Source organism: Corvus cornix, chromosome 4 (genome assembly GCF_000738735.6).
Source record: "Corvus cornix cornix isolate S_Up_H32 chromosome 4, ASM73873v5, whole genome shotgun sequence".
Taxonomy (NCBI): domain Eukaryota; kingdom Metazoa; phylum Chordata; class Aves; order Passeriformes; family Corvidae; genus Corvus; species Corvus cornix.
Window position 1 is genome coordinate 72,847,652 of NC_046334.1, and position 26,990 is coordinate 72,874,641.

General features: G+C 42.6%; 1 protein-coding gene across 2 annotated transcripts in view; it reads right to left on the reverse strand.

Moving 5' to 3' along the window:
• Positions 1 to 26,990, reverse strand: part of ATRN (attractin) — a 154,642-nt gene that overhangs the window by 83,714 nt on the left and 43,938 nt on the right. For both annotated transcript variants that reach the window (XM_039550339.1, XM_039550340.1), the window contains exons 4-14: positions 18,412 to 18,540; positions 16,313 to 16,518; positions 15,170 to 15,338; positions 13,745 to 13,835; positions 12,373 to 12,616; positions 10,755 to 10,938; positions 8,306 to 8,460; positions 3,900 to 3,984; positions 2,215 to 2,435; positions 916 to 1,037; positions 282 to 420 (exon numbers count right to left, since the gene is read on the reverse strand). In XM_039550339.1, coding sequence (XP_039406273.1) covers positions 282 to 420; positions 916 to 1,037; positions 2,215 to 2,435; positions 3,900 to 3,984; positions 8,306 to 8,460; positions 10,755 to 10,938; positions 12,373 to 12,616; positions 13,745 to 13,835; positions 15,170 to 15,338; positions 16,313 to 16,518; positions 18,412 to 18,540 — 1,745 coding nt within the window. The remainder of the gene's footprint in view (positions 1 to 281; positions 421 to 915; positions 1,038 to 2,214; positions 2,436 to 3,899; positions 3,985 to 8,305; positions 8,461 to 10,754; positions 10,939 to 12,372; positions 12,617 to 13,744; positions 13,836 to 15,169; positions 15,339 to 16,312; positions 16,519 to 18,411; positions 18,541 to 26,990) is intronic.

The following is a 26,990-nucleotide window of genomic DNA, read 5'->3' on the forward strand; positions in this document are numbered from 1 at the left end:
AGCTTTTATCAAATGAAAAGGGAGAGATGAAATACAGCCTAATAATTATATGAGTGATCATAGTCCTCTTCAGACAACTGGGACTGAAAAATATTCCAGCAGACTTGCTGTATTTACTACAAATTAAGTTTCATACCAAAGCTGGAATGATTAAACAACATTATTTGCTCCATCTTAACACTAAAAATTACAGATTTGGAGGTAAAACCAACAAAAATTAAAAAAACACCCTGCAACAACTTTTGGACTGGGTGAATTTGGGTTATGCCACCAGTACCTACCTGGCAAAGCGATGCACTCCTGATTCCTAGGTTCCCACTGACAGTTTTGATCCATGGCACAGCTTTTACAACTCGTCTTTTTGTTACAGTAATAGGCAGGATTATCCTTGGGACAATTGTCATAGAGAGTAACAGGAACCTAAAAGAAATAGCACAGGTGAGGCTTTTTCCGATATCCACCCCATGTGGGTTTATAACAGCCATAATCACAACACTTCAGCTCTACAGAGAAATTTAGATATCCAAAAGCCATGGAACTGGGCTGGTTATCAAAGATATTCCCCCAAAACACCACCTGACGTTTTCTGTACTAAAGCTTTTACAAGAGGGTTATTTTGTTTTTCCTAGGGAAAACCCTATTGATACCAAACCCAAAATGTGATTAATGAATAATCATACCATGGTGAAACCTCCACCTCTTCTCCTGCCCACAGCCATCCTCCTAAGTTCATTGGAAAATACCATGCAAAACCCTTGGATCAAATTGAAAGAATCCAAGCATGTAGCACTTCTGAGCTAGACATGCACTAGGAATAACAAAACAGGGATCATAACACTGACAGATGAAAACATTTGTGAACATTTGCTGTTCCAAGGGGTAAATTCAAACTAAGGAAGTGTTAAGAGCCATTACCTGTTCCTCTGTGCAGTTGTTGTGTGCTGGGATACACTGGTCAGAACACCACTGACAGCTGTTTGTGTTGGCTGTGCAGCTGTAGCAGTCTGTAATCTGATCACATTTTTCATTGTCTACAACTATTAAAGAAAAAAACCTGCATGACCAAAAACAGGCATTTCCTGACAGAGCTCTAAGAACTTGATTATTTACAGCAAAAGATACAACCAAATAGCAGTGCCTGTAGATTTTCTGTTAGCAGCTAAAATCAGGTACTTTCATGTGTTTGAACTGATAGAAAATTACTTTTATTTACAGCAGCAATCATTTTTAGTGCCCAAGGAGCCCTAAAACACACCACCAGAAAATAATGCACCAAGACATGGAAGCACATGAACTAAGACACGCTAATGCCCGGGGAAATGATGCCAGAGGATATTCCATCAGGACAGTGGCCATCTCCCTCCACAGGCCCATCTTCCTGCAAACCAGGCCTTCAAGTGGAGCATTTCCCTGCGAAGCCTGAACTTTTCTTTCATCTTTCCAATTATTTATTGTCTGTGTTTTGTGAAAATTTATGGTGCATTGAGAGCCCAGCAAGGCAATGTCCCCTTACATCAGTTTCTATTAAATAATTAAAGGCTGCACATCTGTTACAGAATCAAGGGTTGTGTAATCAATTCAGAGCAATGAATGTATCAGGATAAAGCTGTTTAAAATTATTCTATGGAGAAATACAGGAATCAGACCTTAAAACATTCATTCATTTTGCCTGCCCCTATAAATAGAATCATAGAACCCCAGAATGGCTTGGGTTGGAAGGGACCTTAAAGATCATCGGGCTCCAACCCCCTACCAAAAAGATACCGTAACTTTTCCTAAAGCAGTATTCCTGCTGTCTCTTTTGAAGAGTACAGGAAAACTCCACCAGATCCGGATGCCCTTCCTCACCCCGTGGTGTTCACCAGCAAATTCTTGGCTCTCACAAGGTCAATTCTTGGAGCAAACATTTACAGAATGATGGTCCAGGCCTGGTTCCTGGCTGGTGATGCTTGTTTGGGATAGAAAAGTAAGTCCAAGAAGCAGGGTAGGAAGAAGATCTCATGAACAAGCAGCTTCAGGAGCAGGAGATAGAAACTTCTCCACATCTCCATGACATTTGGTCAGAGGAAGGGCTCCCAGGACATGTGGAAGCACAACCACAGCCCCCCATCTAAAACCTGACATTGTAATGGCATACAATTAACACGTGACAGAATTTGGAAAAAGACCCTGCACACCCTTCAGAAAAAGCAATAGAAAGAACGTGACACATACCTGGCTTGGGAGGACAGTCTTCAAAGACCTTTTGCTGCTGCTCCACTGTTGCATTTTCCCAGGGGATGCAGCGAGGAGGGCTGGGAGCCCACACACATCTGACGCCAGGACCTGCCTGCAGGCAGGACGTCGCGCTGTCAAAAGCCTCACATCTCTCAGGTGTGAACTTCAGGATGTCACTCAGGAGGAGGCTGTTGAAGCCTCCAAATACATACATGGTGCTGCACAACATGGAAGTAAAGAGAGAAAATCTCACAGCTGTTTTCATGGACAGAGCACTGCTCCAGGTAAATGGGATTTAAGGTCTGAGGGAAGTGTTTTATTACATGCCAGCATATATAAATCCAAATAAATAGCTCTTGGTTAAGGGAAGCACTAAAGAAAAGGTCAGTCAAATTTCACTGTTTCAGAGAAGCCAGAGAGATTCAACACAGAGTCAGAGCTATTCAAGGTCATCAACCAATGTTCCCCTTCAGCCAAAACTTTGGGAGCACCTGATCAACACGATTATACATAAAATGCTGCAAAAATGTGGGATCCTCCTATAATCTGCAGTGGCAAGACATGAAGGAAGGCTAAAAATTGGGGAGATGGTATCATAGCATTAAACCAGAGTTCAGAAACCACGACAAAACAATTTGGTGCTGTCACTGTCTCTACTCTTCTGTCAGAAAACCACACTTTGCATGGCTGGTAACAACTGCACAGAATCATTGTGTCAACTAAAAAAACCCAAACAACCCCCAAAACAAATAATATTTTGTAGGGGGAGAGGTGTGGGATTTTAAACCACAGTATCACAATTGCACCAGGTAAAACGTCAAATTTTAGTAGTTACACAAAAATGTCACCCAGAAATTCTCTGTGCATCTGTGTTTGCCAATGCACCCTTAAAAATACCGTGAAGAAGGCTCAAGACAACTGAAAAGAGAAGTTTTGATTGATTAATAAGTATTTTTAATATGATTTTCATTCTATTTTAGGACTCCTATGATAGGAATTTCTCAAACTTGGTTCCACTGATTCAGTAACAGCTGATTCTGTAACAGCTGTTCATCTAGAAGCAGGGATACAGTGTGTAAGGCTTAACAGCCAAAATCTCACCTAAGATTTCACCCAAATACTGGACATCATGTGCCTAGGGAAGAGCAGCCCCATAGGATAAGGTGTGTCAAGTGAAACATGGACAAATTTAAAAAGTATGAGGGAAATTCAGATTTGAAAATCAATGTCAGTGCAGCTAAGAAATTAATGTGAAATACATTGAAATGCACAATTGTGACATAAATAAAAAATAGAAATATATATAAAAATAATGAAAAAAAATCAAACTATTGGAAAAACTAAGTGAGCTGAGACAGTTTAGCCCAGTGAGGAAGGGCTGATGGGAACAGGTGAATACTGAAGACATGCAAGAGTGAAGATCTGAAAACTTTCCGAGATTCACAGAATGACAGAACGGTTTGGGTGGGAAGGAACCTTAAATCCCATCTCATTCCACCCCGTGCCATTGGCAGGGACACCTCCCACTAGACCAGGTTGCTCCAAACCCCATCCAACCTGGCTTTGGACACTTCCAGGGATGGGGCAGCCAAAAGCTCCCTGGACAAGGAGGAGCCCCCTCGTCCAGAGTTCCTGATCTCCATGTGCCCATGTACAGAGATATGGAACATCTCTGCCCTTACCTGTTGTACAGCACAGCAGAGTGCCCAAACCTGTTCACATCATGGTGGAGACCCGGGCGAGGAAGGACAGACCACCGATCACAAGCTACGAGTGAAAAAAACTCATTTCAGAAATGTTTCTCTGGATAACGAATGAGACAACTTACACAGCATGCTTCTTCCTGGAAGATCCCAAACTACCTGTGATCTTTCAGTAAAGAGATTGAGGGGCTGGAGCGCATCCAGGGAAGGGAACAGAGCTGGGAAGGGGCTGGAGAGTTCCTGAGGGAGCTGGAAAGGGGCTCAGGCTGGAGCAAAGGAGGCTCAGGGGGGACCTTGCGGCTCTGCACAAGTCCCTGACAGGAGGGGGCAGCCGGGGGGGTTGGGCTCTGCTCGCAGGGAACAGGACAAGAAGTAGTTGCTTTTCCTCCTTTACTAGTAGAATTTTCACCATGTAACAAGTTCTGGTTTGATCTGTTTATACATGAATTATTTGCAGTTTTGCCCCAAACCAGTATCACTGAGAACAGAGGCTTATCTTTTTTTTTTTACTTTTTCCATTGCCATTATGTTCCTAGAGGGCAGATATCCATGCTTTTAAAAATATTTTTCACTCATCACAGCTTAAGGATTTGTGGCTGTTTTTTCTCTTTTAGTACAATGTTAGGTTATTCCATCTTTTTCTATTAGCATAACATTTATAAGTTCTGCTTCATTTTTTACTTGGCTTCTCAGGTAATTTTTTCCTTTGGGCAGCATGGGAGAAAAAACAAACAAAGAAACATCTAACCCGATGAGCAAAGGAACAAAAGTAGGAAAAGTCAGTCCAATTCATAACACTTAAATTTCATAAAGGGAAGGGATCACCTTGGGGGCCAATATCCCAGAGGCACTTGGATGCAATTTATGCAATTAAGACAGAAAAGTCAATCTTCTGTAAAGATCTACAGAGCCCTCAAATACTCCTAAGATTCTTTAATACAAGATAAAACCATTGTTGCATGGACTGACCCTCTGGAAAAAATAAGCCCACAAACCAAACTAGCCCATGGATAAACTGAAAGGACAAAGATAAACAAAGTTTTAATTTTTTACTCAATTTAATTGGAAAATTGTTGGATAAAACAACAGATGAGGAGCAATTTTGTTCAAGAGTGCCGATAAAGAAAAGAGAGAACACACAGATTTAGTACTTTGATAAACTGTTATTTTGAAATTTATTTTTATATGTCATTTGCTCCATTTTCAAAGAATTTAACCTAGCCCAGCATCACTCCTGAGCCAAGCATGACAGTTCCAGTTTTTAATAGGAGACTTCAGAAAAATTGGACAGCAATTTGCAATTTTTCACCCATCAGGTTGTGTGTTATGTGAGGCCAAGAAACATGTTTTTCTAGATTAATAGAAGGCCTGGAATACTTTGCTTTCTAAGCTTCTTTCCCATCTTTAACCAGAGATCAAGTATTGGAAAAACTGAGTAATTCTCAGACTATGAAGAATCTTCTCCTTCCTAACTTAACCTAAAGCTTACAATGCCAGGATTTATTAAATGTACTGTTCAAACATAACATATCAGCTACGAAAATGGAAAAAAATGGAAAACATCCAGCTTCTCCCTATGTCATAAAATCAGAATTTTGATGGTGTAAATACAAGAGTTTTAGTTTCTCTTCTGTGGGAAGAAAAGATCATCATAAAAGTAGCACCTTTACATTAAGCAGGAGGTAGAAGATTACATCAGGCATTTTTCCACCCAAAGCTGCTGCAGAGCAGGAAACTTTTTGACAAAGGCCAGACAGACCAATTTTGGGGATAGGAAGAGCTAAATGGCCATTTCAGTGTGCAGAAAACAGGGAAAATACTGCGAAACAGCTCTGCCCAAGTGCTCACCAACCCAAATGTCAACAATCGAAAGGCTTGTCCTGAGAATCAACAAGAATAGCACATGCACACAGCTGGATTGTTATCCTGAAACCTTCCCAAACTAGGCAGTACCTGGACAATTTGGACTGAATATGCCCCAACCTGGTCAAGCAGAGAATAAATGATAAGAAGCATTCAAGAACTTTTATTGCTCACCATCTCAGTGCAAGCTGTTGGCATTGCCCCACACAGATAAAAGATTTTTTTGTCCTCACAATACTCAGTGCATGTGCTCTGACTACTTGGAAATTTGAGGAGGGAAAACCAGAAAAATTTGATGATGTAAATAAAATTAGTTACTACCAAAATAAGTTTTAATGGCAAAGGTTAAGGAGAAGACCTGGGTTTGAAGCATTTGTTTCAGACTGGGTTTAATTCCACTTCTCTCCAGTCTTCCAACCATCACTATGATCATTAATCAGTCATGATCACTAATCAACGAGATGTAAAAAATGAGCAAACCAGCCAGACAGCATACTATAAAAGTAGGAAATAAAGACAATTATTAAGCCTCTCCACTGAAGGCCTCCAGCATCAACTGACCTTGCTTGGTTTTCTCCTGGGTAACTTGTGCCTTGGGAACATCAAGGGATAGATAACAGGGGGGGCTATATGGGCTTATTCCCATGGAGACCAACATGAGCACGACCAGGGTAATTGATTACTGCAGAGATCATGCATGAAGAACCACTGAAAAGGTATTTCTGCTGTGACACAAATGATGAGCCTCCACCCTAATTTATTCCTAGTCACATGGGATAAAGAAAATCATGCACAATGGGCACGATTCTGTTCCCGCAGTGAAGAGAACAGAAGTAGTGGTCTTATTTCTGAAAAAAAAGCTGCTCTTTTCAGGCTGAGAGTCTCTTCTCTAAGGAATGAGGGGACTCAAGAACACCTCTCACCCATCATGTGAAGTAAAATCAATGTAAGCTCCCCATGTCAGTGAGCTTCTGGTAAGAATGGGGGATGTTGACTACACCACTCATGTCATGTAACGTGAACCTGCCTGTTACCTAAAGTGAATCAAAATGAACATCATTATTGGGATATTTTGTCAAATTAATGCAATTTGTGTTTTACACCTAACAGAGAGTTCAGTAGGTCAGGGCAGATAGCAGAATGCAGAAAGAAAAATCTATCACCATTGCTACCAAAGTTTAAAAAATCAAACTGTTCATGACTGCCACAGAATGACAAAATACTCTGGGCTGAATGGCACCTTAAAGACAATCTCATTTCAGCTCTGTGCCATGGCCAGGAACACCTTCCACTAGACCAGGCTGCTCCAAGCCCCATCCCATCTGGTCGAATATCCCATTTTAATTCTTCAATTAAAAAATAAATCAAAATAAAGCCAGTTATGAGCACACAAAAATTCCAAAGGGATGTGACTGGAAATCACAGGAGGCAGAATGGAATGACTGCTGTAACAGAGAGCAAAATGGCACAAGGATACCAAACCCTGATGATCCAAGTATTCACTTGCACTTTCCTCTCACAAACCAGGAGTGGGATCTCAGTGGACAGTCACTTGGACATTTCAGATTTACATGATTATTTCAGGGAACCCACATTTGGGGCATTCTGAGAGTGAAAGGCAAATGTCAGAGTACAGAATGGGGTTTTTCCCCAGTGTGAATTATTTGTGTGTGTATGTAACTTCTTTTAGGTAATTTCATCTCTTCTTTCCTTGTTCTTCTTAAACTCATAGTCACTGGAATCCAAATCCACAAATAAATGCTGCCCTCTCCTGGCTATTGAAACTCAGCAAATCCAACCTAAAATTTGGCTTTATTATTGAATAAAGAAGATAAAACAAGAGTGTGCACTGTACAAGGTGAATTTCAGCAGGGTCTAGTGTTTGTAACTGTCCTAAGAACCTGAATTTTTGATCCATCATAGATTAAAACACACTCAAAACATCAGGAGAGATTTACGGCTGAGACAGCAGGACAGGAAACAGCCTCAAGTTGTGCCAGGGAAGATGCAGATTAGATATTAGGAAATGTTTTTTGATGCAAAGGGTTGCAAATCACCGGAACAAGCTGCCTAGGGCAGTGATGGAGTCACGATCTCTGGAAGTGTTCAAAAAAGGTGTGGATGTGGCACTTGAGGACATGGCTTAGTGGTGAAAATTATAGCAGTGCTGGGTTGCCAGTTGGACTTGGTGATCTTAAAGGTTTTTTCCAACCTTAATGATTCTATGATTTTATGATTCTGTAACAATACACAGTTTAAAACCTCATTTTTAATGCCCAAGGTTGTGTATAAACTGTTGATGAAGGAACTGCTGCTGTCTGGAACTGGAAATCACTCACCTCATTTGCTTGGAATTCTGTAGCAAGCTAATGAGCCTCTCCTGATTGCACATCCCTGTGCCCAGCACCATTTGGGATGAAATACCCAGCATGTAAACCAGTCATTCTGAAGGCAAACTGAAGACAGCTCTGTTGGAATAGCCAAGTATTTGAGGGTTTGTTATTATTTCTGCTAGAACTTACCGATATCATATGCCATAAAATCTGAAGAAAAGCACTTGGCTCCATGGCTCATGGAGGTGTCATTGTGAGTGTTTCCTCCAAACACCAGCATGGTCCCACTCACTATCACAGCTGTGTGCAAGTACCGGAAAAATCGGCTGTCTTTCAGAATAGTCCTTCAGAAATAAAAATATATGTATTAATGAGACTGGTAAGTACCTGGCAAAGACAAAACACTCCATAAATCCAAGCTGAAGAACATTTTGAGGGTGCAGGGAGGAGGGTAATAGTATCTAACTACTTTTCCTAATGAGGTGCTTAACAATTACATTCCACACTATTCAATTCCTCCTGTAATTTCATTCTCATCTTTCCATTTGCTTTGCCAATTTATAGGAGAAATACATCCATGAGAGCCTCTTTCCAAAGCTACAGATCTTCAAATCATCAATTCTTTCCCTAGGGATTCTCAAGTTTTCACACTAACTTGGCTTTTGAGCAAAGTCAGCCTGGGAAGACTCCAATATTTTATAGTAACTCTGCTTTTACAGGAACCCAAATAATTCTTTCACACTGGGCAGCATCTGTTGCTTAGAAGTAAAAATTCTATTTTAAGGAAATCTATACAGCTCCTGAAAATGGAGCCCTGCAGCTTGTGAGCCCTGCACAACACGCTGGCTCATCGGTGACTAAATCATGGGAAGCACTAATCAAACTCAGCACTGATCTCAACTTCAGTCAGTAGGATTGATGACACTGAACACAAAGGGTCATCTTTTGGAGGATTTTCCTACTTTTCTGAGAGGATTTGTGTTGAAGGAGGGGATTCTGCCCCTCTGCCCTGCTCAGGTGAGAGCCCACCTGCAGAGCTGCCCCAGCCCTGGGGCCAAGAGCAGAAGGACGTGGAGCTGCTGGAGAGAGCCCAGAGGAGGCCCCGGAGCTGCTCCAGGCCTGGAGCCTCTCTGCTCTGGATCAGGCTGGGAGAGCTGGGAATGTTCCCCTGGAGAAGGGAAGGAGCCAGAGAGAGCTGCGAGCCCCTTGCAGGGCCTAAAGGGGCTCCAGGAGAGCTGCAGAGGGACTGGGGCCAAGGCATGGAGGGACAGGAGCCAGGGAATGGCTTCCCAGTGGGAAAGAGGGCAGGGATGGATGGGAGATTGGGAAGGAATTGTTCCCTGGAAGGGTGGGGAGGCCCTGGCACAGGGTACCCAGAGCAGCTGTGGCTGCCCCTGGATCCCTGGCACAGTCCAAGGCCAGGATGGATGGGACTTGAAGCACCTGGTCTAGTGGACAGGGTCCCTGCCCATGGCAGGGGCTGGAACAGGTTGAGCTTTAACATCCCTTCCACTAAGGACACCGAGTTGAGAGTGTGCTTGACACGCCTGAGGGACAGGATTCGATTCAGAGGGACCCGGAGGAGCTCAAGAAGTGGGCCCAAGGGAAGCTCATGGGATTTAACAAGGAAGAGAGGGCCTAAATCCCTGAAGAATAAAACAAAGAGTCAGTGACACAAAAAAAGGGCAGAGATAGAGATGAATAGGCAGTCCTACACTCTCTACTTGTTCAACAGGGCTTGCCAGACTGATGAAATAAATGTGACAAAAGAAAATTGGTGCTGCAGGAGTTTGGAAGAACATTGTCACATTTGTTAAGTTTCTGCCTACTCAGCCAGATTTGTCCACTCCATGGCTGAAGTGGAAGACCAAATTAACCTGGAGAGGAAGTGGGGTTATTTCTGTGTGTACAACTGAGCAGGAAGGAGGGGGGTTGGAAATTAGTCACTCATTACCTTACTCATCAGTACAGACTCACAAACAGATGTTGCAGAAACACAAACTATTTTAACACTCAATAAGAGATATAGTGACTCAAATTTACATGCGTTAACCCAAAAGACAGTCTCCTCTTTGTTAGGAGCCTTTAGAAGCAGCGTTAAGAAAAACACACAATTAAGGAAAATGTATTTCACCTCTGTTGCTCCAAGTTGTGAAATGCAAACATAGCTTTTTAAAAAAACTCACCTTTGGGCAGAAACAAATCACAGAAGATTTCAGCTTAAGAAATGAACATTTCAAGCAGTTACAGAGCCAGAAGAAAATGGGGTTATAATAGAAATTCTTTTACAGTCTTAACTGCAGAATGGATTATCACTCGCTTGACTGCAGTAACTGCACTCATATGCACAGGCTGTACAGTTAGCAAGAAAAAAACATCAAATATTTTTCTTTCATGCTTGAATCAAACAATATATTAAAATGGATTTCTTGGCTCGTTCACAGCCTTGATTATATTGATTATATGATTGTCTATTCATAAAGGGACATAAAAACAAGAGATCCAAGAGCACAGCATCTATCCTGAATTCAGGTAGACATAAACCACTGTACCCTTATCAAATACCCATCCTCTTGTTCACTACAAACAAAACTGATAGGGTAGTAAACAGGAAAAAGACAGAAGAAGAACCACTTACCACATACGGGAATCAACTTCATACTTGTACAAATCATCTGCCAGCCTGTACTTGTTGGCACTGAATGCTTTGTAACCTCCATGGATATAGATCGATCTTGTATTTGGATCATAAACACTGCTGTGACCATATCCTCCTTGCACCAAAGCTCCACTAGTCTGTAAGATACTCCAGGTATTTGTCACTAAAAAATATGAGTGACAAAACATGGTTAATTTCTGTCCATTAAAAACTCATCAACATGGTGAAATAAATTTGGATTCCCCTGACTCAGATCTAGACACTGTCTCCATCACTTCATATCCAAAAATATTCTTCAAGAAGTTTGCTGTCAAGAAGTGTTGCTAGCTATTTTTAATAAAGAAATAGCTCTTCCACAGTCATTTATTATATTTTGCAGACAAGCTAAGTAAATGGGAAATAAAAGTAGACAAACAATAGATTGCATTTCAATGACATGAAAATGCCAGCACTGTGACTTGATTTGGAATGGGGCTCAAGAGCACTTTTACTTTTTATATGTATGTAAATATATAATATAAAGCCAGACAACACTGAAGCCAAGTCTGACTGTGAAGAACACTGCCGTTAAAAACTAATATGTGATTCATGATCCTATATCTCACTCACTAAAATAACATTGGTCTGAAGCACTTTAGACATATTATCATGGCAACAGAAATAAAAATACCACATTATACACCAAATCTCTGTAGGAAGTGCTGAATGAAACCCTAAACAAGGTTCCCAACTCCAGGCCAGAGCAGGCACACAATAGGCAAAGGAATTTAACAGTCTGCAAGATCACACATGGCACAAACAAATCACTGCCCTACCCGCCCTGGTTCTCTCTGCATTTCTCCTGGAGGAAGAAATCTCGCTCACATGGACACCAGAGAATCAGGCTCCAGTAGGTCCTCTGGATGAGCATGACTGGAGGACAAAGATAACAGGTCCAAAGTGCAGACAGGGCCACTATTTCTGAGAATAACCAGCACATTCCTGTTGTGAACTTGGTCCATGGAGCCCGGAATGTGCCTCCATTTCTGAGTTAGGCAGGAGTTCGGTTTACCTGGAAAGCTTCCTGTGCTTCTCCCCTGATGATACTAGAAATCTCTGGATCCTAAAATCAGGGCCTGGACTATTCCAGGATATGGGGGTCAGATCTATCAGGGATATGGGAATCCAGAAATTCAGCATCTCTTTCCCTAAGCATCTGCTGCTGGGGACATGAGTATCAGGTATTAAGCAGATATTTGGTCTGAATTGTTACAGCCATTATTATAATTCCAGAATTAAAAAATAACTACAGAAGTGGGGGGTTTTTTTCAGAGGGAGAGAGGAAAATTAATCTCAATTGCCCCCCAGTTGTCCTGCTTAGTCTCTCAATTACAGCTTTATGTCTTTGGGACCTAACACTGTGTATTAAAGCTGGAGTCACGTGGCTGCCTGCTCACTGGGTTATACAAATACATTAGGTTCAACTTCTTGTAAATACAAACAGGAGGAGGACAACACATTTGCCTGTGTTTTGCTATCTGAACATGAGTAATTTAAATAACTTTCAAACCAACTCTTACACTTCAAGTGACTGGCAGAGGGCCCCACTCACACTCACCCAGGTTGTACTCCTGGACATTGCTGATGTACCCATAGAGCGGGCAGTGCCCAAAGAGGATGAGCATGACGGTGCTGTTGTCCTGCAGAGTGACGATGTGAGCCGAGTGTCCAACCACGGCGTACTGCTCCTTGGCCTTCGGAGTCACCGGGGCCCAGCTCTGGTTGGAAATGTGGAACACCCACAGCTGGCTGCTCACGTTCCCCGTTGCATCTATCTTACCACCATACATGTAGATATTATCCTGAAAGAAGTCAGACAAAATAAAGCCAAGGAGTTTAGCATTTAGGAAACAGCTACTTGGTAAGGAATGAAGCTACTGGTCTGAAGCTACTTAATAAAGTCCCCTGGAGAGGGGCTGTGGACAAGGGCCTGGAGTGACAGGACACAGGGAATGGCTTTACACTGGCAGAGGACCAGGTTAGATGGGATATTGGAAAGAAATTCTTCCCTGTGAGGGTAATGAGGCCCTGGCACAGGGTGCCCAGAGCAGCTGTGGCTGCCCCATCCCTGGAGGGTTCAAGGCCAGGTTGGACAGGGCTTGGAGCACCCTGGGATAATGGAAGGTGTCCCTGCCCATGGCAGGTGGTTGGGACTAGATGAGCTTTAAGGTGCCTTCCAGCCCAAACAATTTTGTGATTCCATGATGAATTTCCATCCTTTGAGGTTCTTCAAGTGCTCTGTCTGTGAATGGCAGTGTGTGGCATTTTTCGAGTACTTATAATTAAGTTTTGTACAGGTCTGCACTGTTTGAGCTAAATAACATTCCAAAACTCAAAGGTCAATAATGGCTCAGCTCATTTCCTTTCCAAAGACTTTCCCATCCTGCTCTCACATGGCCTTCACTCACAGCAAGGCACACAGGTGAGAAAGGAGATAAAAACAGTCAAATCTGCTTGCTGTGTCAGATGCTGGAACATTAGATTCACAAGTTTACTTGCAGAGCAAGAAACAAAAATCCCTAATTCCCCAGCTCTGCTTTGGTGTCTTGGACAACAGAGCTCATAAAAATATTTATGTGATCTACATAAAAGGCAGCTGGAGAACCAGCTGAACTCCAGCAAACTCAGCCTCAGGCATGTCTTGTCAGCACAGACAGCAAGAAGGAAATTATGGACTCACTGACCTCAGTCCTCCTTAAAATCTCTGGAAAAAGGGCAAAGAGGAACACACAGGCAGAAGCACTACAGACTTCCTAGGACACCCATCCAAGGATTCCCTAGAGCACAAGTAGACAGCCTGGCCTAAGCGTGGACAAGCCGCTGAATGAGGAACACTTCTCCCAAAGCAAGACTGATCTGTGATAAGGGGTGGGAAGCAGGAGAGAAGAAGGGGATACAGCTGGGAAGTGAGTCTGGAACACTGAACTTACCTTGTGTAATGCCAACGAATGACCATATCTCATCTCTACCGTGTTCACAGAGTTGTTCAGTGGAAGCCACTCTTCAGAAATAAGATCATACCTGTGTAACAAAAACGGAATTATTTTCCAAGGAATAGGCATTAAAGCTGAGAATATGATTGCTTGTCCTTTCTAAGATTTGGGGAAAATTATCTACCAACTTAATATATTAGATATAATTATTTACTAAAATAATAAATCCTGCCATGATTTCAGCATGCACAAAGCTCACACAGACTACTTATGGGTTAAAAAAATCCAGTTGAGCCTGCTCTATTACTCAACATCCACATATTGATTTCCTTTGCCCTCTTTTCTTTTCCATACAAACCCAAGAGCTAATGTATTGCCTATTAAGCTGTGATAACCTACACCACCTCTCCCTCAAAACAGTATGAAAACTTAGCACTAAACTTAGGTAATTTCCAAATACTTGATCAAAAAAAATCTGCCAGTGCTTAAAAAGCACTTTTTAATTATGTCTTTGCCATTCATGCTTGAAATAACATAAGCCCTCTGCCCTGAAAATGGCTTGTGGCTTTTTATCTAAAATAATGCACTATACTTGCCATGCTTAGAGCCTTGTGAGATAAAATAATCTCTGAGAAAGCATTCAACAAAGCCATAGGGTATCCTATTAAAAAACGAGGTGTGACTTTGGAGGAGTAAATTGTGGGTGCATCTAGCAAGTGTTCTACATTTAAATGCGCGTTTTCAGCTCCTCTTCCCCTATAAGAACCATTACCTCCGGACGTGAGTGCAGAATACACAGCTCTCACTTAGGTTCATCCAAGTGAGGTATGCGAGTATCCCTGGAAAAAAATCCAGCTTTTGTCTGGATCTGCCCAAATACAATACAAAAGCTGCATTTTTTTAGTGGAGTATTTCCATGAAGCACACAATTATTACTTGATATTTTAGTCACTGTTAAATTTCCTCTAACAATTGCATAAATGTCCTCATCCTGATGCCACTCCCTGTTTGGTATCCCATCCACTATGGATAACTATCCAGAGTAATCAGTATGCATTAATTAAGGAGCCCAAAACTCTGAAGTCACACAGACATGACACAGGGAAGGGCTAAAAACACTGAAGCAAACTACCCTCTTTGAATATGAGGCCAGATATAATTTAGGAGCTGGCCCAGAAATACACAGGGAATAGTTAAATGCTGTCAGACACAGATGAATCAAAAATTCACTGAACATCAGGAACCTTATGCTTTTCTTTTCCCAAATTAGCACCCCTTAGCAAGATTTTCCCCCATCTCAAACATGAGCCTTAGTTTTTATTACAGTTGTTTTCCCTTGGAGATGAAGCATAGACCAAAGCAAAGTTAGCTCTCAAATCTAAGTTCCTCTCTTTAGTTTTTATTATCTGGGTGTATACTCACGCTAAAACCTTCTGAGAGTCAGAATGATTGAAGACATAGCCTCCAACAATCCACATTTTATTGTCATGGATGATGGTTTTGTGGGATGCTCTAGGAAGTTTTGGAAGAGAGTACTCCTCCCGGGTCCAAAACGATTGGTTTGCAGGAAGAGGAATCGAACAGCCAGGACCTGGGAAAAGAAGGTTTAAAAACTCTTTTTTTCCAAAGCCTTTATTCCAGCTGGAGGTCTATCTCCTACCATTGCTGTAGCTGGTTGCATTTAATATGACACTAACTCTTACATGTCAGTAGGTCTTTACAAAGGAAAAATGTATGTTCAGCCCAAATCATTGCCAAGTTGGGCATGGCTGATCAGATCAGCTGGACATGAGAACAAGGCATTTTACATGTTCAAACAGGTCAGCTATGACAACCAGGTTCAAATTTCCTTTAGATGCATAGGAATGAGGTTTGAAGTGATGCCTGCATACCACGGGTTGGTTCCGCTTTGGATGGTGACGAAGTTGCTCTTAAAAGCAATTGTAAGAAAACACAGACTCACAGACTGGGTTGGGTTGGAAGGATTCCCTTCCAACCCCTGCCATGGGCAGGGACACCTTCCACTAGACCAGGGTGCTCCAAGTCCCATCCAACCTGGCCTTGGACACTTCCAGGGATGGGGCAGCCACAGCTGCTCTGGGCTCTGTGCCAGGGCCTCCCCTCCCCTCACTTTAAAAAATTTCTTCCTTATGTCTAATTTAAAACAACCCAGTTTCAATTTAAAGTCATTCCCCTTTGTCCTGGCACTCTGGGCCCTTGTCCCCAGTCCCTCTGCAGCTCTCCTGGAGCCCCTTTAGGCCCTGCAAGGGGCTCGCAGCTCTCCCTGGAGCCTTCCCTTCTTCAGGTGAACATCCCCAGCTCTCCCAGCCTGCCTCCAGAGCTGAGGGGCTCCAGCCCTTGGAGCCTCTCTGTGACCTCCTCTCCAGCATATCCATCCTTCCAAATGAAATGTGATCTTTCAAATTTAAAAAGCAGATACTCTGTTCCTAGTCAAAATGCTAATACTTGTCATGCAGAACATTCCCACGTACTCCCAATTAAATTTCCAGTTCCACACATAGAAAAGGCATCCCCGAAGTTCTCTATCCCCACCAGGACACTCACCTTGCCAGCCTGCAGAGCACACACACGCTTTAGAGTCGTTGAAGTTGCACTGGCCTCTCTCAGGGGCCCCGCAATCCTCGGTGCAGTAGGGGATGTCACAAGCTTCTCCCTTCCAGTATGCGGCACACTCACACTGCAGAGCGCTGGTGCTGCTGTTGAGCTTGCACTCCCCTCGGCCAGAGCAGTTATTGGGACACATATTGAAACTGGGGACAGAGCAGTTTGTCAGGAAGGAAGCAGATCCCCAAGACTTATTAACAAAGGCAAGAGTGACGCTGAACAAAGTTAATACAAATCATTACAAACCAAGAGACTGTCATCTGGTAGCTGGTGTGATGGATCTGAAGAGATGTGTATTCTATTCCTACAGAACTGCTTCATTTCACAAGTTAAACTCTCAGCTCCTCTGAGAAAATTATCAATGATTTTTAGCCATTTGTAAGGCAAATTACTTGCCTTAAAACACCCAACAGTAAGGGAGGAATTTAATCAAAGTATAAGGCTGCTGTGGTGTCTGTGAAATTTATACTTAAACTGCTCACAATCAGGTGCTATTCTGGGATCTGCTTACCAAGAGAACACAGTGGAGATGAAACCTAAGCCAAAGACATGCCTGCTTTGAATAATTTCTGATTTTATAATATGTGCAATGTAGCTGAGGCAAAACCAGATACATCCTTGGTAAAGGTCCAAATTTTGAGATCCTATTAATTTCCAGACTCCGGTTTTTGCTGGTGTATCAACCAGTATAATTCACAGTTGGGGATTACTACCCATTATTCTCACTGTCACTGGCTCCAAGACATAATTTCACAAGTGTTTGTTGAGGACCTACACCCAGTAGTAACTATGAAGACAGTTAGAAGAAACAAATGTACCATTTAATCTAATTGCTGAAAAAAATGTAACAAGGAAACCTAAGAACCAGAACACAAAACAGCACTTGAAAATTGTTTGAAATTATGAAGAAAGTGAAGAATTAAAAGAATATTGTTCTTGGATAGAATATTTTATTGCAATGGTGCAAACCCAACAGCTGGCAGTAGATGGAGTCCTGGTTTACGCAATCAGCCAGACTTGGAGCATGCTGCTGCTTTAGCTCCTCTGATTCAAGTAACTTTGCAAAGGCTCCTCATCTTCTTCTGGAGCTTTCAGGGGGTTCTGGATGCCCCCTATTTTTCAAAGAATTCACTATTATGTGCATTATTAAGCACATATTTATGTTCTTACTAAGGATGAAAGCACCGAGACTTGATACTCAAAAACTAAGCTCCTCATTTTAAGAGAAACTCAATTTTTGCAAAAAGTCAGTTGTGACTGTTTTTCCAGCTGTTTTTTCTGAAAGAGGTGAGACCTTCTGCAGGTTACTCCCAAGTTAAATCTCCCAGTGTGGCACAAACATAACTTGCACCTGCAGGAGCAAAAGATTTCAAAGCTCATGATCCCTAGAGAAGCAAAAGCTTCCATCTCTGTGAGTATGTCGATACATTTACTTCAAGATAAAACCTTTCTAAAATTAGGGAGCACACCAGAATTACTTTTAAAAAGCTCATCAATGAGGACTAAATACATGTCAGTGAACAGAAAGCACCCATCTATTCAGAATATGAAAGAAAGAATATAAAACCATTCCAGAATAAAAAGAAACCAGATTAAGGGATTCAATCCAGGGATTGAATAAGAAAGAGCATCCCAAGGATGAGGATCCTCAAGAGCAGGTACAGCCCAGTGTCTCAAGCGAAATGTGTGGCTGATGGAAAAGTGTGTTTGTGCAGAAGTATCTCTGCACAAAGAGCACAGACATGCACAAAATACATCAATTCTTCTTGATTAGATACAATCAAACTGATCTAATAACATAAAACAAGTAATACGATGTCTCTTGGAGCAAACATTTGTCCACACTGACAAGTTGTAACATTGAGCACATGCCACTTATTAGCTGTTGCAAGGGTATAATAAAGATAAAAATCAAATTTCAGGTGTCTGCTCATAATTACACACTTCAATGGCAATTGTTTATTTCAAGACAAAAGTGAGAAAAGAAGAAATCTCCTTTTGCTCAACTTGCAGCATCACTGTGGAGTGGAGCCACTTACTTATAGGTGATGTTAAACCCTGTGAGATTATAGGCAGCATCACTGAAGAAATGTAGAAGAGCATATCCAGAAGTAGCTACAACTTCGGGTACTGTTTCATTGCTGTCTTTCTCAGGAACAATAAGACCACTGGAAAAGTAAAAGAACAGTATTAGAAGAGAAATAAAAGGGAGCAAAGCAACAAGAGTAAATGCACCAGTACTAATAAAATAATTGAAACTCAACATACTTCCATTATTTGAAGTATAATGAATTTGTGGAATCATAAATAAGTATCTATCGAAAGTATTTAACCTGAGAAAATCTGAAGCTATCTAGAATCTTAGTGATCCCTATCAAGAACCTTTCCCTCCCTTGTTACTCAGCAATGAATTAAGCAGGTCCGATTCATAAAACAAGGTGGCATGTTTGGAAACAGAAATTAATGTGTCCCAAAAGAATAAAATCTGTATTACAAAGTCAAACTAAAGGTCTGCTGAGCCCAGATTTCCTCCTGACTGTGGGCTACAAAAATGATTGGGAAAGGTTGCGACAAATCAAGCAAGTACAGAGCATTTTGTTGATGCGTAATCCAGCTTCCAGACATCCAGTTCAGATGCTTAGACCTGGAGAATGCACCCAAGTCAGCACAGTTAAATAAACCATTCATCCATGCTTCTATCCAATTCCTTTCTTAATAATTTATATGCTTTTCACCTGAAAAAATCTGCAGCAGTAAGGTTAACAATTTAAGTCCACAACAACAGAGAAAGGATTATTCTACTCATTTTTGACTTGCTGCCTCTCGGGTTCCTTTTCTATGAGAAATAAGAGCAGTCAGTCATAGAATCACAGACTGGTTTGCATTAGAAGCTTAAACCAGAGACTTAAAGCTCATCTTACTTCACCCACTGCCATGGGCAGGGAAACCTTCCACTAGACCAGGGTGTTCCAAGTCCCATCTAACTTGGCCTTGAACATTTCCAGGGATCCAGGGACAGCCATACCTGCTCTGGGCACCCTGTGCCAGGGCCTCCCCACCCTCCCAGCCAGCAATTCCTTCCCAACATCCCATCCATCCCTGCCCTTTCCCACTGGGAAGCCATTCCCTGCCTCCTGTCCCTCCATGCCTTGGCCCCAGTCCCTCTCCAGCTCTCCTGGAGCCCCTTTAGGCCCTGCAAGGGGCTCGCAGCTCTCCCTGGCTCCTTCCCTTCTCCAGGGGAACATTCCCAGCTCTCCCAGCCTGATCCAGAGCAGAGGGGCTCCAGACCTGGAGCAGCTCCGGGGCCTCCTCTGGGCTCTCTCCAGCAGCTCCACGTCCTTCTGCTCTTGGCCCCAGGGCTGGGGCAGCTCTGCAGGTGGGCTCTCACCTGAGGGGGCTCAGGGGCAGAATCCCCCTCCCCTGCTGCCCACTCTGGGATCAGCCAAGGGCACGGGGGGCATTGTCGGCCCCAGCTCACAAGGCCAGGGCACATCCAGTCTCTTACCCACCAGCATCCCCAAGTCCTTCTCCCCAAGGCTGCTCTCAATCCCTCCATCCCCCAGTCTCTTCTGGTACTCGAGACTGCTCCAATCTGATACTGGACCTTGCACTTGACCTTGTTGAACCCCATGAGGTTCCTACCTCAGGAGGTGCTGCTCCTTGGGCCTGTCCAGGTCCCTCTGGATGCAATCTCACCCCTCAGGCACGTCAACTGCACCACATCTTCCTGTCATCTCTTCTTTTATAAGCTCCACCTGACTCATCACATCCACATTTGTTGTCTTTTCTATCCTAGAAGTCTGGCACACTCCCAACTCCCACCTCATTCTTTGCTTCACACTTCTGGACGTCTTGGATGTTTCTCTCACCCTTCCAGGTTCTCTGAGATCCTACAGCCTTTTCATTTTCCAGGAGTGGCAGAGAGAAGCAAAGATGGTGGGCAAGACTATCTACAGTATTCCAGACTGGACACACTACAGATTTATACAATGGTTTGTCAAAATAATTGTAGTAAACTGACAAGGAGACTCAATGAGCTTTGAAAAAAGTAACTACTACCTATTTACCTATTGCACTAAATACTTTGTATCTAAAAGGGAATGTTTATTCTTCATTTAACAGAAGCCTGACAAAAAAATGAAAAAGTTAATTCCTCTCTCATACAACAGGCATCAAAGCTGGCACAAATTCAAAGTCTATTGAATTTATGTTTTTAAAAGCCTTTATCCATGCACAGCACATTGCCTACCACCCTCTATTCACAGTCAGCTGCTATTTTCCTGTACAGATCCGTCTTTCCTCAGCCTCACTTCCATTTTCAAAGGCAAAGTTGAAGCTTTGTGACAAGTAGAGACTTCAAGTCGCAGAGTGGAGTGTTTCGGGCAGGGAACCAGAGGCAGCTCCAGCCGCTTTCCTGGGAAAACAGCTGAGCCTTGTCCCGTGCCCTGCAACTCCTGAGTATCCAAGGCCACCATCAACTAAAAAGCAATGATGAAAAGAATTTCTCCCCCGAAAAGATCTTACTTTTCCTCTTTCCACATCTATTTAGAATAGAAATGCAGTTGAAGACAGTTTCCTAGGACAGAGTAAATGAGTTTATCCACTCAAGGAAATCACTCCCATCTATCCACAGCATCCATTAATACCACCTGGAAAGCATTTTTTGGTGACCTGAATTTTTCTGTCCCCACAGTACAATACAATGGTGTGCTCCAAGAATAGAACAGACACCCAGCGATCCTTTTTGCTACAGATTTTGGGGTATTTGCATCAAAACCAGCAGATGAATGAGCAACCTACAATGGGATCACACTGCAAACTGCACAACAGCCCTTCCTGCACAACAAGTCTTACAGTGGACATTTTACTAACACGCCATAAAATCACTGGAACCTGATCCCACATTTTGGCTAAACACCTCCAGCACATCTGCAGATATGCAGTTCAATAAATATTTCCTTATGAGAAAGCCGGATTTCCCCCCGCTGCTCATTTGCTTCTCAAGGATATGGGATTAAAAGGCAAAATTAATTCTATTTTCCTCTCTCTGGAAGAGGTGCCTTGTTTCATTCTCAACATTTGAGACTTCCGAAGTTTATCTCTCCCAGAAGACCATCTCCCATAAAACCAAAGAACAAAAAGCCTAACAAACTTTTGTTTGGTTCATAAGATTCCTTTGTAATGGAAACTGTAGGACACTATACCCCCACCACGGGAAAACAGACATTTGAAAATAATTTGGGTAAGGAAAACTGCAGGTCAGGGACAAGAAAAAAATGTCTTTGTTCTGGTTTCTTCTTCAGCACTTATCACTGATATTACAGGGCAAAATAGATGGAAGGCAAGACAAAAATTCCCTTCAAAAATCTTTCCAATGAAAGGACTATCACAGAAATCACAAATCTCAAATCTCAAATCTGGGATTTGTTTGACAAGAATGCTGCCAGCATCATATGGAATAAACAGACGCACAAACAGAATTTACATCTGCCATGAAGAAGAATCCAATACGCAGAATCAGAATGATAAAGGATTACGCAAAACTTCCTTTAAATTATGATCCAGAATCTCTGAGCAACTCTGGCCACGATTAGCATGTTTCACAACACTTTGCTTTTATTTCCTTTCATAAGGTTTCAAAACATTTTGCAACCATCTCTACTCCAAAGCAAATAAACACTCCTACTCAGCTCAGCTGCCCAGTGACACCCAGAGAAAGGCAAACCTCTGCTTTGCACTGAAAGAACATCTATTTTCTGTAAGATGGATTTGTGAAGTCAGTGGCAGAAAATAAAACAGTATCACAGAATCAACGAAACACAGAATGGCCTGGGTTGGAAGAAACTTTAAAGATCATCTTGCTCCAGCCCCGTGCCGTGGGCACAGACACCTCCCACTGTCCCAGGCTGCTCCAAGCCCCGTCCAACCTGGCCTTGGACACTGCCAGGGATCCAGGGGCAGCCACAGCTGCTCTGGGCACCCTGTGCTAGGGCCTGCCCACCCTCACAGGGAACAATTCCTTCCCAATATCCCATCTAGGCCCACTCTCTGTCAGTAGGAAGCCATTCCTCCTTGTACTGTCACTCCATGCTCTTGTCCAAAGTCTCTCTCCAACTCAATATGGAGGCTCACTTCAAGTACTGAAGTCCACAATTATGTCCAGGAGACCCAACTTCTCCATTGCCCTGCACACACTGCCCTGTTCTTTGCCCTAGACCGTTGAAAAACCAGAATAATATAAAACAAAGGGCACCTCCTCTATTACTTTTCCTGGATTTACTATGTGAGTATCACAGTACTGGTATATTCCTCATTTCCTCCTGAGACACAACCTGTTAGAGATCAGAAGTATGAGACATTTTACTGGGCAGAAAACAAGCAAAATTGGGAGTCACAAAAGGAAAGAGAGAAAACACAGAGCAGAGGTCACGGAGGAGTAAAAGGATAAAGATGATACTGAAAAATAAGCTTTGCAATCCATCAAAATCCAATTATCCTAATTTTTAAATACTTTGATCTATCTGGACACACATGTACACAAAATGGCAAGATTTCTGTTACTAAAAACCAGTCCATGCATCTCATCTATACTCAGAACTACAAGAGTAAAACTAAACAAACTAAAAACAGAAATTACAGATGACTAAAAATAAAACAATAGGAAAAAAAAATTTAAAAGGAGGGAGGAGAATACAAGGAGACATCTCAAATTTATTGTCTGAAATGAAGCAAGATGACTCCCAAACATGGACTTTTAAGGAAACAAAGTCATTGCAACAAGACTTACTAAAAAAATAGATGATAGATTCATTATAGAGCTGGCAGCACCTCAAAGTACAATCTTTCTTGAAACTTTCTTCCCTTTTTGCATTATACACAGACCCAGCTGCTGCAGCACCACCACAGGGAAGCCTGTCCACCTGCAGAACCCTCCAGATCAGGGACTTTGCCCAAAAAAACCTCCTCAGTTCTTACATGACTGTTGTTAGCACAGAATCATGGAACAGTTTAAGTTGGAAGAGACCTTAAGGATCATCTCATTCCAATTCCTGCCATGGGCAGGGACAGCTCCCACTGTCCCAGGCTGCTCCAAACCCCAAAGTCCAGCCTGGCCTTCGGCACTGCCAGGGATCCAGGGGCAGCCACAGCTTCTCTGGGCACCCTGTGCCAGGGCCTCCCACCCTCACAGGGAACAATGCCTTCCCAATATCTCATCTAATCCTGTCCTCTGGCAGTGGGAAGGCATTCTCCCTTGTCCTCTCACTCCAGGCCCTTGTCCAAAGTCCTTCTCCAGCTCTCATGAGCCCTTTTAGGCACTGGTAGGGGTTCTGAGGTCCCCCTGAAACTTTCTCTTCTCCAGGGGAACACACCCAGCTCTCCCAGCCTGTGTCAATGGCAGAGGAGCTCCAGCCCTTGGAGCATCTCCGTGGCCTCCTCTGGACTTGCTCTGGCAGCTCCACATCCTGCTGCTGTTGGAGGCCCCCAAGCTGGATACACGTTCCCATGGCAGCAAGGTCAGTTACAATTTCTGGCAAACAATTGAGGGAATAGTAGGAAAAAATAGAGGCAGGTCAACCATATGATCTATGTACAAGGAGAGGTAGAAGGAGTGAGGTGTCTTTACCTTCAAGGAGAGATGGCTGAAGAAGGGTGAAATCCAATTTCAGACCTCAACTACCCCAGGAAAGATCAGAGAGAAGGGAATACCAGCGGTTCACAAGAAAAGGACAGGAGGCCACACACACAGGTTGCAGCAAGATATTGTGACTAGACATTAGTATTAGATTCATTTTTTACCATTCTTTTTATTTTTTAACACCAATCTCTGGACCACTGACCCAGAGGATCAACGAGATCTCCATCCTAAAGATAAATTCACACCTTGACTGGACGAAGTCTTGAGCAAAGGGCTCTGACTGTCGCCCTACTTTGAGAGACAGATCAGACCCTTCCAACCCAACTCAACCCTACACTCAAATTTGGGCGCTCAAGTGCCATATTAGCCAGCAAGTAACAAAAGGATGGGGAGCTGATCCTGTTTCCTGAGGGAACAAGGGCTCACATGACCATCTATCTGGCACCTGATAGCAACCACCAGGAGCTTCTGGGCCATTGCCAAAGGTCTTGCACAAGAACAACTGGGTTTGATGAGGAAAACACCCCCTGCCAACCACAGCAAAATTAAAACAAAGGTGCAAAACCAGCTCTGGTAAATGTTTAATGTGGTGTAAAGTTAACAAAACCAACAAAGTTCACAGGTGCTGAGTGGAGTTTATCTAATTCAGATTTCTTCATCAGTGCTGGCAAACATGCTGCATTTGTTTCCATGTTCTTGGATTGCATTTTTGAAGCAGCACGTTTACACAGTCTCATTGTGCCCATGATCACAAATATAAACCAGCAAAGATATTTTTAATGCTGTTTAATAAAAAAAAGCATAATGTGCAGAACCAGGCAGCTCTGGGGGCTCTCAGACTACCAGGAGTTTAGTCTGTGCAGACACTTGAACTGTGTAAATGTTGCCATTATGCAAATATTTATTGCTGTTAAAAACTGCTAAAACCAATTTAAAGCTTCCCTATAATCCAGTGCCGAGGATTTCCAAGATCATCTTACATATATACAAGATAGATATATATTCAGGATAAATATCATCTTGTGAACAAACATAAATAAGCATCAGAAGGTCAAGAAAACAAATGAGAGCAGTGAAGGAAGTGAAGGCTCAGGGAACTGCTGTAAAAAGCCAGGGAGGGAACAAAAACTGAGTTCAGAGAGGAAGGAATTTCTAGTGTTTATCAACAAACCCTGAAAGTTTACAGGGTCCAACCGTACAAAGCTCAATCTTGCAAATCTCCTGGCAGGGTGCAAAAAATCACGAACAAGGAAATATAGTTATGGTAATAATAAATTTAATATAACCCAAGTAAATTGAGAAAACATGAACACTGCCCTTAAAAAACTCCAGTGCATTCATTTTGTATTAGAGAAAGGTGTTTTTCACCAGATGCTTTCTGGTACCTCACCAAAATGAGAAGCATCTGCCATTTCCTGAACTTGGATTACTGAACACCACAGCTCAGTGCTAATGAGGTTAAATTCAAACGCCATCTAAAGAAGCAATTTTTTTAAAAATTGGATTTTTTTTTCCCCCTACCTCAAAAACATTATTGTACTAAGCTCACGTCTGCTTGTCCTCAGGCCCAGGCTTCCTGATTTACAGAAGATTTCCCAGTCTGAACCATAACTGTGTGATGGTGAACTACAGCATAACTGTACTGTGAACTACTTATAACTTCAGTTTTAAAAGCCTATTAATTTTTGGAAAGCACACAAGAAACGGCAGGCACAAATCATCATCATTTCACCTTTTCACCAGTGTATTAAAAAATAGCTTGATTAGAACAAAATGACTTTGGGTCAAGATGACATTTCCTCCTCTTCCTGCACATCAATCAGGGCATGATACCAAGAGAGCACTTCCAGGTGGCATTGCCAGGTTTTTGGAGGATTTTAGGAGAGAGAAGGTTGTTTCTTCTTCAAATGACGTGTCCTTTTTGACCTCACGTTAGTCTGAAGCTTTATGGGAAACATTCTTTCACTCCAAAACAACTCTACACTTGCAGTTGAAGACCAAAAAACCACATGTGGTGGTTTAAATTTTTATCAACTTTTGTTCCTCTGTTGATCTTCTCTCATAGACACTACAAAGATTTTCTAGAACAAACACAAAGTATTTTTAGATCTTTATTTCACAAATGAGAGGAAGCCCAGCAGCAGGTTAATTCTGGAAATAGTTACGCAGCCACTTGGAACAAGCAGAGTCCCAGGGGAACCATTAGTTTTTTCCATAGATAACTTAGGATTATTTTCCTAATTTCAGTTTAAAGAATAAAAAGCATAGGGTGGTGGTGTGACTATGAGACTGAAATACAGAAATGCACAAGTTACATTTAGGTCTCAGCATGAAATGTCGATTGTTCACCAGCATCCACACTGATCTCTCATCACAAGCCAAATACCTGTAACCTATTGGCAGAATGGATACTTTTACACATCAAGAGCTGGAGAGGAACATTTGACATGGGATGGAGGGACAGGACACAGGGAATGGCTTCCCACTGCCAGAGGGCAGGGACGGATGGGATATTGGGAAGGATCCCAATTCCTTGTGAGGGTAGTGAGGTCCTGATACAGGGTGCCCAGAGCAGCTGGGGCTGCCCCTGGATCCCTGGAAGTGGCCAGGCTGGACATTGGGGCTTGGAGCAGCCGGGGACAGTGGGAGGTGTCCCTGCCATGGCAGGGGGTGGCACTGAATGAGCTTTAAGGTCCCTCCCAACCCAAACGATCCTGTGATTCTGTTTTTAGAAGGTTGATCCATCGTTGTTGTTCCTGAACATGTTCCAAATAGTTTAAAAGTTTAAAGTTTAAGGTACGTAAAAGATACACATAATTCCATGAGACCTCCATGTCTACAACATTAGCTGGCTTTTGCCCTTCTGTCTGCACTGACACACTACAAGTTTAACTCCTAAATCATGTTCAAACTCATAAAAGGGGCAGTTTTCTCCTCTCAAAGGAGCCTGCACACCAAATCATCTCTAGCCCAGACAGATGA